Source organism: Equus caballus, chromosome 17 (genome assembly GCF_041296265.1).
Source record: "Equus caballus isolate H_3958 breed thoroughbred chromosome 17, TB-T2T, whole genome shotgun sequence".
NCBI lineage: Eukaryota > Metazoa > Chordata > Mammalia > Perissodactyla > Equidae > Equus > Equus caballus.
Genome location: NC_091700.1, coordinates 39803025 through 39819776, shown reverse-complemented (window position 1 = coordinate 39819776; position 16752 = coordinate 39803025). Strand labels below are relative to the sequence as shown.

General features: G+C 46.9%; 1 protein-coding gene across 16 annotated transcripts in view; it reads right to left on the bottom strand.

Moving 5' to 3' along the window:
* Nucleotides 1–16752, bottom strand: part of ATP7B (ATPase copper transporting beta) — a 111388-nt gene that overhangs the window by 8260 nt on the left and 86376 nt on the right. For 6 of the 16 annotated variants that reach the window (XM_014732067.3, XM_014732068.3, XM_005601189.4 and 3 more), the window contains 11 exons: nt 14415–14542; nt 14146–14300; nt 13796–13930; nt 10765–10959; nt 8540–8722; nt 7015–7183; nt 5637–5780; nt 3993–4135; nt 1993–2196; nt 1778–1895; nt 403–505 (listed from right to left, as the gene is read on the bottom strand). In XM_014732067.3, coding sequence (XP_014587553.1) covers nt 403–505; nt 1778–1895; nt 1993–2196; nt 3993–4135; nt 5637–5780; nt 7015–7183; nt 8540–8722; nt 10765–10959; nt 13796–13930; nt 14146–14300; nt 14415–14542 — 1677 coding nt within the window. The remainder of the gene's footprint in view (nt 1–402; nt 506–1777; nt 1896–1992; nt 2197–3992; nt 4136–5636; nt 5781–7014; nt 7184–8539; nt 8723–10764; nt 10960–13795; nt 13931–14145; nt 14301–14414; nt 14543–16752) is intronic. The other 10 variants (XM_070239668.1, XM_070239669.1, XM_023621538.2 and 7 more) reach the window with 3 other exon arrangements.

The following is a 16752-nucleotide window of genomic DNA, read 5'->3' as shown; positions in this document are numbered from 1 at the left end:
ACAATTAGTTGTTGATCTCTTACTGTGCCTAATTTATAAGTTAAACTTAATCATAGGTATGTACAGGCAGAAAACATAGTATGTATAAGGCTCAGTACTACGTGAGGTTTTAGGCATCCATTGGGGGTCTTGGAACATAACCCCCATGGACAAGGGGGTGTACTGTATTTGCTTATGGTGCTGATAAATCTTTACACACACACTTGGCTCCACTCACGGCTGTCCTTTCCGTATTTGCCTCAGGTGAATGAAGTGGGAACCCGAGCACAGCACACACCTATTCCCAGCCCAGGAGGTGCACTGGCGAGCCAAAGCTGCATCGTGCATACAAAGCGAAAGGGACTCCTGGGGGGGCTCTAGTAAATACGGCCCGCACTGTGCTCCCGCCACGGAGGGCCTCACCACTTGAGCTGTAGCGACGAGAGAAGCACAGACACGGAGGAGGCTGCCATGGCCGCTGAACCCATCCACGGCTGCAGCACGATGCCGACGGGCATGAAGACACCTGGCCAAGGGAAGAACAACACTCACACGGCAGCCCAGAGGATACAGCAAGGAGGGGGCCCCCAGCCTCATGCCCACCATGAAGTTCTCCTCCTCGGGGTGGCTCAGAAACCCCTGCTGCCATGTCGTGACCACATGTCCACAGGCCTCTGAGGTAGGCTGTCTCAGAGCTGGGCAGTGGGTGCGCTGTCAAGGGGAATGGGGTCTCCCACCAGCCCTGACCTTCCTGGGACCATCCACAATCGGCATCACTAGTTTTAGGGCGGAGCTCCAGGGGAGCAGGGAATCCCAAGGACCCAGAGGGACAATGGCAGGGCGGCGGGGAGCCAGAGGGAAAGCAGTAGCAGGAGAGCCAGCTCTCCTGAGGCACCACGGGGACTGCGCGAGTGCTTGGACAACAGACTGCTGTTGACCGCAGTCCCTGTCTACACACTGTCTTCCCTGAAGGGCTTCAAAACACCCTTAGAAAGGGCAATGAGAGCGAGGCCCCAGGGCAGAGCCAGGAGACTCAGTCCACCTATGGGCAAAGGTCTGTGGGAGAGGCACAAACATGGAGAATCAGCGCCTGAGCCAGCTCTGGGACAGGAAGTACACCTGCCTGGCCCACCTGGCTCAGGAGGCTGAGGCGAACACGCTAATCTATTATGGGAGTCAGCGCTATCCACCCGGGCACAACAGGGGACACTGAGGCGGGAAAGTCCTGTTGAAAAACAGGTCTCAGCCCATGTGGGAGGCTTCCCTTGCTGATGTGTCTGCGACTTCTCCCTATCTGGCGACACAATATTCAACGGGTCGGGGCACGGGGGAGTTATGAAGCAGAAAAGATCCATCTCTTTCCACGATCGTTTCTGTGAGTCAGGGTAAAAGCCGGGCAGGATTACTTTTTAAGATAAGGTTCAGAAACATCACTCCCTGTGCTGATCGTGTAGCAGGTGCCCCCTAACTGTTAATAAGGATTCTTTTTCAGGTTTTATGTCTTAATAAATGGTTCAGAAAATACAGCCACGATAAATAAACGGTCAAGCATCTTGGCCAGCTTTTCAGAGAGGAGCAGAGTGAATGACAGTTTGGGTCCGTGCTGCATTTCCTCATTTACCTTTAGAGACTTATAAAGCAGAGAACACAATAAAATCAACTCTTTCAGCAATGCTTCTGGCCAGCCAGCCAGCAATGTGGCTACTCACTACGTGTGGCGGGAGCCTGGCCGGCAGCAACCAGCCTTTCTGGCCGGCAGCTGCAGTCGAAGGTGGCACAGCAGGTGAGAGCCACCTACCTGCTGCGACGGGAATCCCCACCAGGTTATAAATCAGCGCCAGCACCAGGTTGAGGCGTATTCTCCAGATGGTCTTCTTGGAGAGGTGAATGCTAGCCACCACATCAAGCAAATCATTCTGTAGGAGAGGAACACGCGGTGAATCAGGAGCTCTGTCCCACGGCCCTCACCGCTCCCATAACCTGGACAACAGGGGAAGGGACAGCCATGCTCACTCTGATGAGGACAACGTCAGCCGCCTCGATGGCGACATCTGTGCCTGTCCCGATGGCAATGCCCACGTCGGCCTGGGCCAAGGCTGGGGAGTCGTTAACCCCATCTCCCACCATGGCAACTTTCTTCCCTTTGTTCTGGAGCTCCTGGACCTTGGCCACCTTGTGAGAAGGCAGCACCTCCGCAAAGACTTTGTTGATGCCAACCTAAAAGGAAAGGAAAACAGCAGTCAAAAGATAAATATACAATAACACCCTGTGTTGGCAAAGGATAGGGACAGTGGCAGAAACCCGTGAGTCATCCTGCCCCGGTCCCGGGCCTCCAGGTCCAGTCAATGATGCCAGTCAGTAAACCCTGCAGATTGCAGGTCACACGGCAAATTCATCCCCTGCTCCCATGCCAAGGCCCTGCCAGTCTCCCGGCCCATGCCCTGGCCTCCCAACTCTCTCCATAGGCTGTCCCAGTGGTATTTCCAAAATAATCATCCTTTGGTCACAATACTTTCCTGCTTAAAGTCCTCCAGTGGATCCCAATTCCCTTAGGACAACATCAAACTCCTTGGTCTGCCTCCCAAGGTCCCCTGAGATCTGGCCTCTGCCCGTCTCCAGCTCCCTGCCTTGAGGCCCCAGAAGGCCTGCACTAGACTCTGCACCATTCAGCTCCCCACGCTCTGCAACTCACTGCTGCTTTGTGCCTCCAGGTGGTGCTCACGCTGCCTGCTCTGTCCTGGAAAGGCCAGTATTCCTTTCCCTATCCCTCCCTCCCTCTCTTTTTTTTTTTAAGATTCACCCTGAGCTAATATCTGTTGCTAGTCTCCCTCTTTTTCTTTTCCCCTCCCCAAAGCCCCAGTACATAGTTGTATATTCTAGTTGTAGGTCCTTCTAGTTTTTCTATGTGGGATGCTGCCGCAGCATGGCTACTGACAGATGAGTGGTGTGGTTCCATGCCCAGGAACTGAACCTGAGCTGCCACAGCAGAGCGCACCAAACTTTAATGGCTAGGCCATCAGGGCTGGCTCCCTCCCCCTCTTCTTTATCTGACCACTCCTCACTCAAGCATCCTCTCTCCGGGAAGGTGTCCCTGGCCCCTGCAAGGTTGAGGAGTAAGTTGGTAGCTCCCACGTGTCCCATGTACTCTTCTGTTGGAGCATCAAGCATTTGATTTATACTTGGTCACTGATCTACCCCCCACAGGACTCGAGAGCAGGTGGCCTCTTCACTCCTCTCTGTAGCCTGTCTGTCATGTGGGTGGTACTTAATAAGTGCTCGTGGAATGGATGAGCAAGTTTTAACCAGAAAGGGGGGTTCTCCACGAGTCCATCGAGTCTATCAAGTCCATTGTTAATAAGGAAGGTAGCATACAGCAAGACAGCACTGCTTCCCTCCTATGAGGCAATCTGTTCCTGAAAGCATATCGCTTTGCACATATTTTTGGAGGGGGAGGGAGTAAGTAAATTCCAGGAATTCGCACTGGAGCCATCACTGTGTGGGGAGTCCGGCAGGCATACAGCAGTGCTGTCCTCACGGCCCAAACTCAGAACCAAGTGCTGCTGGAGAATGCTGGGGATCTGGGCATCTGTCTGGTGCACATGAATGAGACAAGCTGAGCTGGCAGAACATTCACGTAACATAAAGGCTAAAAGCTGTTTCTTTCAGTCCTCAAACCATGATCTTTTTCTTTTTATTGCAAAGACTGGGAAATAGACATCTTTGGAATTGCTTTTGCAGGGCTGCAGCCAGTCTTGCATGAGTTACAGCACCCAGGACCCAGGGATGTGATCTTTGTGGCCGTAGCACAGTAATCTCCTGTGGGACGCCATGCCGCTCAGAGCAGAAGAGACACGTGGAGAGAAAAGCACCCAGCAAGGAGGAAAAACCAGAAGCAAGCCTAAGTGCTAGAGACACTCGCGCCTACTTTTTTCCTCAAATTGGTTCTGAGAGCTTAAAATCACTTGTAATTTCAAAGGGGGAAGATGTCCCCAACCCCCGCCCCAGGCCCCTACCTGGGCGGCAATGGCTCTGGCTGTCTTCCGGTTGTCCCCTGTGATCAGAACCACGTCCACACCCATGCTCTTCAGCGTGTGCACAGCCAGGGCGGCCTCCTGCTTGACAGCATCTGCGATGGCAATCATCCCACAGAGCACACCTGGAGGGAACACCTACAGATGAGCACACAACAGCAGGCCACTGTGCAGCCCCAGGAGCAAAGAATATTTCAGGACCAGGAACAGTTTCCATCATATAATGTTATACGCAAAAAACAGAACACCACATTATATAACATAGTATGGTTTTGACTTTGTTTTTTAAAAATTACATATATTTACAGATGCATACAAAAGTCTGGAAGGACTATCAAAATGTTAACAGTGGTTCTCTGAGAGGGAGCATGCTCAATGATTTCATTTTCTTCTTTATAGCTCTCAGAATTTTCCAAATTTTCTGCAAGACATATCTGTTAATTTACAGAATGCCTGGCTCATAACTCAACACATGTTAGCTATTAAAATATGAGAAACAGAACAAATGTTACTTAAAAAGTGACGACTATCCTAACAGCTAGAAAATCAATCCTTCCTTTTTGTCTCTTTCTACAGACAACATTTCCATAGAATTTTCTTTTTTGGAGTGAATCTTTAGATACTGAAGCCAGCAGGCCTTCCAGGACTGAGGGGTGATGGGTGAGGCTGCATGGTGGGTGAGGGCACGCCTCCTTTAGCTGAGTTGACTCTGGTTTGATGACCTGAGGGGACTGCAGGTCGACAAGGACTTAGGAGAAGCATGGCGGTGGGAGCAGGGAGAAAAAGAGAATGGGCGAAGAGGATGTACTTGGCTGGAGCATTCAAAATACAGCAACATAAATCATCATTTCTTATTTGCATATAGTTTTACTTCTACTTGCAGCAACTAACATTAACAAAGTAAGAGATGTAAAGGCAAGATATAATCTGAGTGCTAAGATACGTGCATTCTTGAGAAGCTCTGAAAAGTTACAGGGATCTCAGCATTTGAAGGTACCCTACAGTTAAACCTCTTGCAAAGTGAATTGTGTTTCATCTGCAGTGATGAATGAGAAGGATGACTCTGAACTGCCAACTTGGACAGAGGCAAACAGTGATGGTGAAGACAGTTGAGACTGATGCCAGAGCAGAGCTGGCTCTGGTGGTGAAGACGGAGATAGAGAGATAGGGCCTTAGGACTCGGAATGAAGGGAAGAAAAAATGACAAGACAACCTTCCAGAAAACAGACCTAAAATTAATGGAGGGGAATTTTTTTTTTTTTTTAAAAAGGAGGAATCTATTTTTGTCTGATATCTCCAAGAAACCTTTTTTTTTTTTTTTTTTTTGCTGAGGAAGAGTCACCCTGAGCTAACACCTGTTGCCAATCTTCCTCTCTCTTTTTTTCCTTTCCTTCCCAAAGCCCCAGGACACAGTTGTATATTCTAGCTCTAAGTCCCTCTAGTCCTTCTGTGTGAGCCGCCACCACAGCAGGGCTACTGACAGATGAGTGGTGTGGTTCTGTGACTGGGAACTGAACCCAGGCCGCTGAAGTGGAGTGCACCGAACTTTAATCACTAGGCCATCAGGGCTGGCTCAAGAAACTTCATTTCTGAGAAAGCAGAACGAAGGTGTGAGTAGAGTGATACCGTCAATAGCCACCAAGATGGCCGTCTGGCCTTTCATCTCATGATCTGTCATAGCGTCACTGATGTCGCTGGAAATGGTTAAGCCATTGCGCCTCATCCATTCACGGTTCCCAATCAGCACAGAGAAGGTCTGGGGGGCCACATCTGTACAAAAGAGTTTGTGGTTATTCCCAAAGAGTCCAATTTCACTGTGAGAAAGTACGAAAAACTATGGAATCCTTTTAACAGCAAAATATCCATTTAATCATTCTGAAAAGTGATAACCTAGTAAGTGCCTCTCGGAACACCATCATTAAAGGACCAGGGAGAAAGTATAACGTGTAGAACATGTGGTATGAATTAAGGTGGGGTGTTAACACGTACATACTACATGTATGAAAATGTTATAAACATATTAAAATTATGTAGTGTCCTCCTTTGCCTTTAAAGGTCTCTCTGCTGCTTTTTCTACAGGGATCAGAAGCAATTAGGTATCTGTCCAGCACCAAAAGCAAGTGTAGCCTAGATTCATCACTGCCTGGTATAGATGACCCACGGAGAATAAGCAAATCATTAGGCAGTCTACTTCTATGAAATGTTTTAAAGCTATACCTCCTAAAAGGCCAGGTGAGACTCTCACCTGTCACCTTTTAACCATGTGGGCCACTAACTTAGGCGTCACTACAAGGACCAGTCCCTGGAAGCTAAATGGAAAGGTCATCCTGAGGCTTTAAATTGCTAGAAGGTGGTAGATGGCTTCTAACAATAAAATCTAAATCAAGATTTAACTACCAACATACTTAAGAGGAAACACTAGAGATCGGTTTCTTTGGTTTGGGGGTTTTAGACTCTCACACCGATGGCTAGCAAGCTATCCTTAGACTAAGAAAGGCTGTTAATCATAAGCAGCTGTCACTCCAAGCATGCTTGGGCAGACCATTTCCATCTGCTTTCCCTGACTGCTGCCAGCTCTGTAAATACGACACATCCCATCAGAGTTCCACCACATGGGAGGTTCCAGTTTAGGAAGAACAGAAGTAGAATTCCCATCTGTCTACTTTGTAGCTTATGAGAAGCAGGACTAACTTGGGAGAAGAAAGAGGGGACTCAAGATTACAGAGCAGATAAGTGATGTCTACGAATCTAAGTAATATACTACCTTGTCTACCATCAGCAACAAGATCCAGATGTATGAAAGAGAGAAACAACAGAGAAACTACAGGCTTTCCTGGGCGAGGCAGGCGTGAGGTATACTAGCCAGGAGCCACCTTCCTCCACAGTCGGGAACCAGGGTGGCGTGCTGGCGAGGTGCTCTCTGTGGTTTGGCTCAAGGCCACCTGACCCAGCTGGCCCAAGCCGCCCCGGCCGGCTGAGCAGCAGAGACAAAGGCCGGGGATACCTATTTCCGAGGGAACGCTGCCAACCCCATTCAGGTGAGCGGTCCGCTCGCTTGGCAGGTGCTCGCTGTGGGTCAGGATGCCTTCCACGCTGCTGACTTTGCAGCCGATTCCACAGCCTGGCACAGCCTGGAAGTCCGTGCAGTATCCCAGGGTCTCTGTTCCAAGTACCTGTGAAGGAAGGGAGACGGGGAGAGGAACCGAAAACAGAGAGGTGAGCTGAGAGGGAGGCAGGACCGAGACGATGGCGGCGAGGGCAGGGAAGAGGGCAGTGGCCACCAGGAATGAAGAGCGAAGGGATAGACGGGAAGGAGAAGAGCAGGGAAAGGTGGCAAGAGCGACTACGGACAGGAATTCTTTTCCTCATCTCATACAGACATTGTAATCATTAAACCGAACAAAATTCAACAGCCTAAACTCTCCCCTTAGGTGGCTGCCTCATGATATCGGACAGGCTGCAGGCTAGAAAGGAGAAGGACAATACTCAGCAAATGCAGGGGGTGAGGGGGAGTGAAGGTGCCAGAGAGGAAAAATATCACGTTTATGCTGCAAATAATTTCATAAAAATGATGGAATAGGTAAGCGGTAACAAAGCCATTTTAGGCTATCAACAGATAACTGCCCATTTACAGACGCTGGAGGGGGAGGAGGGGCGACCCAGCAGGAGAAAGAAAGGAGAGCTATTTTCATTTGGGTTAACAAAACACAGGAAGGCTGACTGAGGGTGAGCAGAATTCTTCCTGAAACATCAAGGGTGAGAGGAGAAATGGCAGACTGTCTGACCCTACATGAAAGCCAAACCATGAAATGAGATTTCTGGAAGATTCTCTGTCCAGGAAGAGCCGTCAACTTTTTTTAAGGCATCCATGTCACCTTCCTACATTTACTGATAATCATATTTGCTCAGACTCTTTAAATTTTTTCAGGGCAATATTCTGGCACATCCTGATGCTTCTATATTCAGATTGAAAACAGAAAACACTTAAACAGGACCTTTCATCTGGAGAGACGAGAGGATGAGTGAATGCTTCCCCATTAACTGTGCCACGAACCCATTGGGCATCCGGCTCACTGCTGCTCATTCCTCTCCATTTCAGACATCCCAGTTGAGTGGATTTCTCCCTCCCTCACCCTGAAACCCCATTCATTTTAGTATCCCTTTGCACTAAGCGCTCATAAAGCACTGAACTCCCAAAGGGCAGAGTTCACATCTTACTAGTTTTGGTTGTCCTGAGCATAGCTCAGCAAATGACTGTTAACACTGTTAACAGCTTTTTGATGATCTGGAAACATGACAGGGGACCTACCACTGCGAGCCATATCTCCACCTGCTCCAGAGGAGCCTGCCAAGTGGTTTTCCTGACCACACAAGCCAAGGCCTCCTCAAAGGTCGCTGGTTCAGGTGCCAACAGCAGCCGGGAGAAAAGCATGTGAGGAGGAAAGAGTCGGAGGCTTCCAGCCCAGCCGGCGAGAGTGGAGAAGGAGGCGGGAGGAGCAAGGGGACGAGCAATACCGAGGTGCACGTACCTCTTTACAGTATTTGGTGACTGCCACGCCCAAAGGGTGCTCACTGCTGGCCTCTGCAGTCCCCACCACAGCAAGAACCTTCCTGAGGGGCAGCTCTGCCATGTCCACAAGCAGGAGGACCCGCATGACTTTGGGGACCCCATGGGTAATGGTGCCAGTTTTGTCAAACATCACAGTCTTTATCTGCCAAAACAACCACATCTCAGTGACCACAAACACAGAAGGAAAGGACTTTCAGAGTCCACACGCTCTTGAGGCACAGCTCCACTCACATTGCCTCAAGCAGATAGCAGTACTCCTTCATAACTTCCTAACACAATCCTCTGCAACCCATCACGGGCTTCAACCACTCCAACTGCAGACATCATTTCCCTCTACCCAGTAAACAAATCCACACTGTGGCTTAACCTTCAGTGGGTTGAGCCAGAAATTCTCACTCCAACCTAACGGGAGATGGCATGGCACCGTCTCCTGGACAGTAACACCACGCAGACTTCTCTTCCTGTTAGGTCAGGAGCCAGGACCTGGGAGTCTGCCTGTCTCTGCACTGCTGTCTGTCAAGCCAATCATTGTTTTCTCTGGCCTGAAGAGAGCAAAAGCCCACTGAGAAGAGAGTTCTCACACGCCAAGTTCAAGAAAGGAAGCGGGTGTTCCTTGGCCTTAATAACAAGTAACCACCAGAGACAGTTTTTAGACCCACCCCGCTAGGTCATGGCAGCTTTGCACCAGTCCCCACGGGTCTGGGCTCAGCCAGTCAGCAGCAACCACACTCCAGTACCTGTGCCTCCAGGTCCAGAGGCCAGCTGAGCACTAAGACAGCCGAACACCCACTTCTGAAAGCCCATCAATTCCTGAACTCCACACTGCCCCAAACCCTATATAAGGTTAGCTGCTTGCTTTGTTCACGCTGGGTCCCAAAAGCACGGTTAGATCCAGCTTTCTGTTTCTGATGCTGAACGGAGCCCTCTCAACGCTATTAACTGGTCTTCCTCCAACAATTCTTGCCTCCTAGTCCGTCCTTCACTCTGCCGCCAGAATGATCTACCCAACATGTAATCCAGTCACATTGGCAATTCATAGCCCTCCAAAGCTCCCTGCCATTCTTTAGGTTAAGTTCTGAATCTTGTACCAAACCTTCAAGGCCTCTCTCTCCCTCAAGAGCCTAATCTCCTGTCAGTTTCTCTCTCTCTCTCAATGCTTTTTTTTCAGTTCCTCATTTATTTATTCAGCAAATAACTGTGGAGTGCTTTCAATGTGCTCGGCCCTGGACAAGATGCTGGGGATACAATGGTGGGGAAAAGTCCAGTCTCTGATCTATAGAGTCTGTGATATGGCAGCACAGCCTCCCCAGGCCGTTCACACTGCCGGAACAGGCTGTTCCCAACCTCTGTTGTCTGGCTAACTCTCGCTCAGCTGTCAGGTCCCAGATTAACCTTGATATGTCCTTCCCCGACCACCTCCACCGCCCTCAAGCCCCATCAGCACACACAAGCCTGGGTTGGGCTCCCTGTCCTCACGGCATCTCACGCTCTCTCATAGCATTTGTTGTTCACTTACTCCATATCTGTCCTCCCCACTAAATTCTAAGCTCCCTGAGAACTGAGGACCATGACCATTGACAGGGCCTAGCACAGGACCCACACGTAGGAAATGCTTAACAAATACCGAATGAGTAAATGGAAGGATGGAAGGTTAGGGACTGGTATCTTGGGCCAAAGGGAGATTCTGCACAAACACTTGCCCACTACTCCACTCCCCATGGTCAGGACCCCTCCGCTAACCACATGGATGCAGAGCTGGTACTTTTCTCTGGAGCCCAACGACCTGGCTGTGAATCCTCACTCTGCCACCTATTAGCTGCAGGCCTTGGGGCAAGTTACCCAGCCTCCTCCCGCTGTAGTTCCCTCATCTGTAACACGGGAATAATAAGCACCCACCTCAGAGCTGCTGCTGAGATTAAATCAATTATTATTTATAAAGTATTTGATTCTATAACTGTTGGCTATTGCTATATTCATTCCCGGTCAGTCCTGGCTTCTTGTTTTATTTAACAGTGCGACCCCCCTGGGCCTCTTTCACATTTTCCTCTTAATATGAAATTTAAATGGATACTATTTTCACTAGGACTCTCTAAGTTTAAAAAAAAAACACATAGTATACAGCTACAAAATCATCCTAACCAAGACCCCAAAGGACAGCTGGGAACACCACAGCACAAGGCCAACCTTGTGGGCCATCTCCAGAGGCTTGCCTCCCTTGATGAGGATGCCGTTCTGGGCGGCCACCCCAGTGCCCACCATGACCGCCGTGGGTGTGGCCAAGCCTAGAGAGCAGGGGCAGGCGATGCACAGCACTGTGATGGACGTCTGGAACGCAAACCGGATGACCACCTCTGCCTGTGAGATATGCTTATTGGGGGTCTGAAAAGAGGAAAGAGACAGATGCAGGCTGCGAGTTAAATGAGGAATCACACAGAATTCTAATCACAAAAGAACATTTCAGCGCAGGCAGTGGGACCTGAGACAGCGTGATGAGCTGTGGTTTAGGAAACACTGTTGCATTCTGCTCTGCTTTGGTGGTTCACTTCACTGTGCTGCACCCCAGTTTTCCAACCTGACCCTGGAGGCTTTCCTCAGAGAAAGGCATTACGAGAGGAGAGTCTCATAAAAATCCCTGACAGGGGAAAGAGCAGACTCCAGAATTGGACCGGTCCTGGCTCTGACGCTAATTTAGCCTCTCTGTGTCTCAGCTTCCTCCCATACAAAATGGAGATAACAACACCCATCTCACAGGTTGTTGTAAGGACTAAATGTGCTAATATACATACAAACAGATATATAAATACACACAGTACAACACCTGGCACAGGAGAGGCATCTAAGAAATTGTAACTATCACATCATCATTACTATTTTTATCATTATTATGAAAGCTTTAAAAAATTATAGGTCTCCAAGGAATCTACCCTAAGGTGATAATCATACAAGTGGAAAAGATACCAGGATATTTACCACAGCGCTTTTTTGTAATGGCAAAACACTAGAAACAACCAACAGGGGACTGGTTAATCAAATTCTGAGTGTGGTGTAGCAAATGGAATATTATGCAACTGCCGAAATGATGACATATATCTATACTTATTGACATAGAAAGATATCAGTAACATTGCTGAATAAAAAAGCAAGCACAAAATGGCATGTGTCATGATTTAATGAGTGCAAAATTATCTGCCTCTATCTGTATACAGCCTTTCAACAATACTGAGAGCCACTCACCAAAGTGTGAAAAACGGTTACTTCTAGCGATGGGATTTGGAGCCATCTTTATTTTCTTCTGTTTTTCACTATTGTTTTCTTTACAAATCCAAAACAAGCAAAATATGGGTCTCCTTTCTAGTTACCTGGTGGCACCTTTGGTATTATTATTTGCATTCTGACATCTTGAGTTATCTTAGTTTATTTTTTGAAATGGGTCGTGTCTCTGGAGTATAATCAAGAGACACTGTGTTCACTTAATCACAGTAAGAAGCATATGTTCTAAATCGAGGACACAGACCACAAGCTCTTCGGCCTCCACCTACACTTCATTCTTTGATTTTCAAAGCAAGGATTCTAAAATAAGATACATTATTAAAGGGTCGCTTAATTTCCATAGAAACAGTTGGATTTAGGTAGAGGGACATGATGTTTAAGACATAATGCTATTTTTTAGAGACAAAGATGACGTGATTTTTTTAAAAAAAGACAGTAATCCTTGTCAAAATAACATCTGGCAGTTTAATAGGGTAGGTTAGACTTCTAGAAGTTGACAGGAACCTTGTGCCTACAAATGATTCTGAGACAGCAGAGTGATAACAATATCTTAAAGGAACATGCAGTACCTCATTTGCCAGCATCCTCCCTGATATTGCAGATAAAAACAAAAGAAGCCAAAGTAAGACAGAAAGGCAGGGAACAGCAGGAAGCCACACATTCCATCTCGTTTAGGACTGAGTTTTCCCACAGCCACATGCCAATGAGCTGCTCTCCCACAAAAACAGAAATTTGAGGCAGTCAGGTGCCTTAACAGCCACTGGCAACTTCTAGGAATATAGTCACAGGTTACTCTTAAAAGCACCGAGGTCCCCTTAGATACAAGAAAGTGTTTAATCAGTTTTCACTTTAAGATAGGAAAGTTGAGAGGGAAAATGAAATCTGAGTGAATGATATGTACCCCAAGAATAGACGATAGGCCTTTAATTATGGGTAGAAAATTTTTTAAGAGAAAAATATTATCCATCCCATATTTGTAGTTTCTTATTCTATTGCTCTAAGGTAAAATACACACTAGACGGGGCTAAGCATGAGATATTTTTAAAAGCAAGGTAAAACACTGTTCCAGTCACTGGGCAGTTATCAAATACCCTCTAAGTGGGCCATTAGCTTTTTATGTATATCGAGGTTTCTAAACCTCAGTGCTACTGACATTTGGGGCCAGATACTTCTTTGTTGTGGGGTCTGTCCTGTGCATTGTGGGATGTTTGGCAGCATCCCTGACCTCCTCCACCAGGTGCTGGTAGCAGCCCCTCCTCAGTCATGACCACCAAAAATGTCTGCAGACACGGCCAGATGTCCCTGGGGCGACAAAATCACCCCCAATTGCGAATACTGGTGTATACAGCTTTATTTCTGAAGAAAAAAACCTGTTTGCACTTTCCACTTTTTGGAGTTTGATAAAACCGTATTTCCTAAGATAGTACTCTTTATCCACTTTTTAGACTCAAAAATGTATATTCCATTGCCTCATACAGAATTTTTAATAAATATTTAATTATTAAAAAGCTATTAGCATTGCTCGGGAAGCTGCAAGGTTAAAGATGGTATTTATAAGCATAGCAAAAATATATTTTTCTTAAAATTTGTTAAGTAATATTATTATACCATCAAAATTGTTAAGTGACCTATCTTCTATGATGTGTACCTCATAATCTCAAAAACGGACAATACTGCATAATGTAAATGCTTTAAGTACTACAACTGAGAGACAACTATGAAATTATCTAACTAGAAAGTAATGAGCATCTTTAATAAAAACCTGCAGAAGTAGAGTGGCTGACTGTTGTACCCTGGCTAAGATTTTGCTGCCAATAAGTGAAGCAAGCAAATAAAATGTAATGGGTAATTAAAGCCCAATGACTCTAAGGCATGAGAGAACAGGATTAAGGGCAATAGATTACTTAAAACCCAACAACCATCCTGCCCAAAGCATTCAACTTACACGAAAGTATTTCTGAACAATACCAAAATCGATAAAACCGATTATAATCCATACCACCAACGTCAAAGTGGAAATGATGATGATAAATGGCACAAAATATCCACTAAACCGGTCAGCCAGTTGCTGAATGGGTGCCTATGAAAATAAAACACAAAGACCATGAGAAGTTACAATCTGTAAAGAAAGAAAAGAGCGCAAGCATGGACAGGGCCTGGGATTCTTAGCTCGCCCATTAACTATGTTTACTAATCAATCTCTACTCAATAAATCTGCATGATTCTACAGAACTCTTGGAATAATTTCTAAAACGAAGAAGCAGAGTTATATTGTTTTTTAAATGTCTTCATTACCTTTGACATCTGAGCCTCTTCCACCAATTTCACAATCTGAGCCAAAGTGGTGTCGTTGCCCACATGGGTGGCAGTAACGAGGACAGAGCCATGTGCATTTATCGATCCGGCAATCACTATGCTTCCGGGTTTCTTAGTGACTGGCATGGCTTCTCCTAGAAGTGGAGAAGAGAGACCAACCATCACGTACTAAGCCCCATTCAGCAGTCACGTAACCTGGCAACTGTGCTGATACCCACCCGAAGGGAATGTGAAACAAGTCACCTAACCTGTGATGAGGGACTCGTCAGCCATTGTATTGCCTTCCAGGACTTTCCCATCCACTGGGAACTTTCCCCCAGGGACAACCTTGATGACATCACCCCGCTGCACCAGCTCCATGGGCACTTGCTCCTCTCTGCAACAAATGTCACTCAAGTCACACACATGGCAACTCACAGGAGCTCACCCTCCAGGTTGAGTTCTGGACAAACTGTTGGACTGGTTACACTATACTTGCTTTACATCAAGCAGCAGTATTCATTTTATCTGTCGTTTTCAGATTAAGTCAATATTTATTGTGCAGCTACTAAGTGCCAGGCACTATATGAGGCCCAGGGAATATAGCTGTGAACAGGACAGCAAAGTCCCTACCCTCATGATGAACACCAATTCTGTGGAGGAAACAGAAAACAAACAAGATCGTAAGTGCTGTGATGAAAACAATGTGACTGGAGGGCTCCTTTAATTGGGAGAGGAGGAGGAGAGAATTGAGAAGGCCTCACTTGGAAGATGACCTTTGAGCTGAGATGTGGATGACAAGAGGGGCCAACATAGGGGGGAAAGGAAATTCAAGGGAGAAAAAACAGCTAATGCAAAGGTCCTAAGGCAGGCAGGAAGGGTGTCTTTGAGAAACAGGAAGATGGGGTAAGTCAGTGAAGCATGCAGAGTCCAGATCATGTTGAGTCTTACAGAGTATGGGCTTTGGACGCAAGGTTTTTAGTGGGAAAATGACAATCAGATTCACACTTTCAAGTCCTCTCTCTGGCTGCTGCATAAGAACAGACTGTACGGGCTGCAATAGTAGCTGAGAAGAGTTAGGCTGTTGCAGCAGCCCAAACAAAAGACCGCAAAGGTGTGGGTGGGAGACGGAGAGAAGAAATACCTGGGATATTTCTGGGGACACATCAACAAGATGCACAGATGCACTGAATGCAGAAGAAAAGAATCCAATTTGAGCTCTCAGTTTTCAGTTTGAGCAACCAGCTGGATGAGAAATAATTTAATGAGTGGAGACAACATGGAGAAGCAGCTGAGGGAGGGAGGCGGAAGAGATGCCTATAGACTTCCACATAGAAATGTCAAATAAGGGAGTCAACAATATCATTTGAGCTGAGAGAAGAGGTCCGACCTAGAGGTACAAATCTAGGAACTGACAAAATATAGACGTATTTAAATCTTGAAATGGTATGAGCTTATGTAGCAGCGTAACTGGAAAAGAGAGTCCTAGAACTAAGTCCCGGGATGTGCCAACATTTGGAAGCTAAGCAGGAGCTGAATGGCCAGCTAGGGAGAATGCAGAGGGGCAGCCAGTGACGTAGGAGGAAAAGGAGAGAGAGTGAGGATCCGAAGGAGGGAGTGCCTGTCCAATGATGTCAAAAACTGCAGGTGTAGTCACACAGATGCAAGTCTATGTAAAATTCATCACACACTACACTCAGGATTTGTGTACTTCTGTGAATGTAAGTTATACTTTAATAAAAAAGAAAAAAAATGTAAAGGGACATTAAAGGGTAAAAATGCTGGTGAGAGGTTGAAATGAGGATTAAAAAAATCAACAGTACGGCCGGCCTGGTGGCATAGTGGTTAAGTCCGGCACACCCCAATTTGGTGGCAGAGGTTCACAGGTTCAGTTCCTGGGCGTGGACCTACATCACTCATCAGCCATGCTGTGGTGGCGACCCACATACAAAATAGAGGAAGATTGGCACGGATGTTGGCTCAGGGCAAATCTTCCTCAACCAAAAAACAAAAAAAAAAAGGAAGCCTGGCAACAGATGTTAATCTTCTTCCTCACCAAAAAAAACCCAAAAAACAAAAAACAAACAGTTGGAATTGGGTACATGGAAATTATTTGATGTCTTTGGCAAAAGCGACTTTAGAAATTGGTGGAGGCAGAAGCTCAGCTGGAATGCAAGGAGGAGAGAATGTGAAATGAGGATACAAAGACAGCAGCTAAGGACAACTTTTAAAAGAAGTTTTGCTGTGCAAGGAGAGAGAAAAACAGAGCAGTAGAAGAGGGAGTGGATTAAGATGAAATTGTGAACTGTACGTACGTGTGAATTGTATGCTGGTGGGAATGGTCCCGCAGAGAGACAGAAAGATGGCGGGCAGGGAGGAGCGCAGGGCAGAAACAGAGTGAGAAAGCCAGAAGGGGCTCCGGGGAACCACAGCCGGCTCTGACAGCATCACTGTAAAAGCATCACGTGGGCCAAACATACTTAACTGTATATGTAACACTGGCTCATGAACAAGCAGTGAAAAAGTGAGAAAAGCAGGTGTGTACGACACGCAGGGCTTGAGCTTATTTTATATGTTCCTCTCATTCCACGAAGACTGCATTTAAAC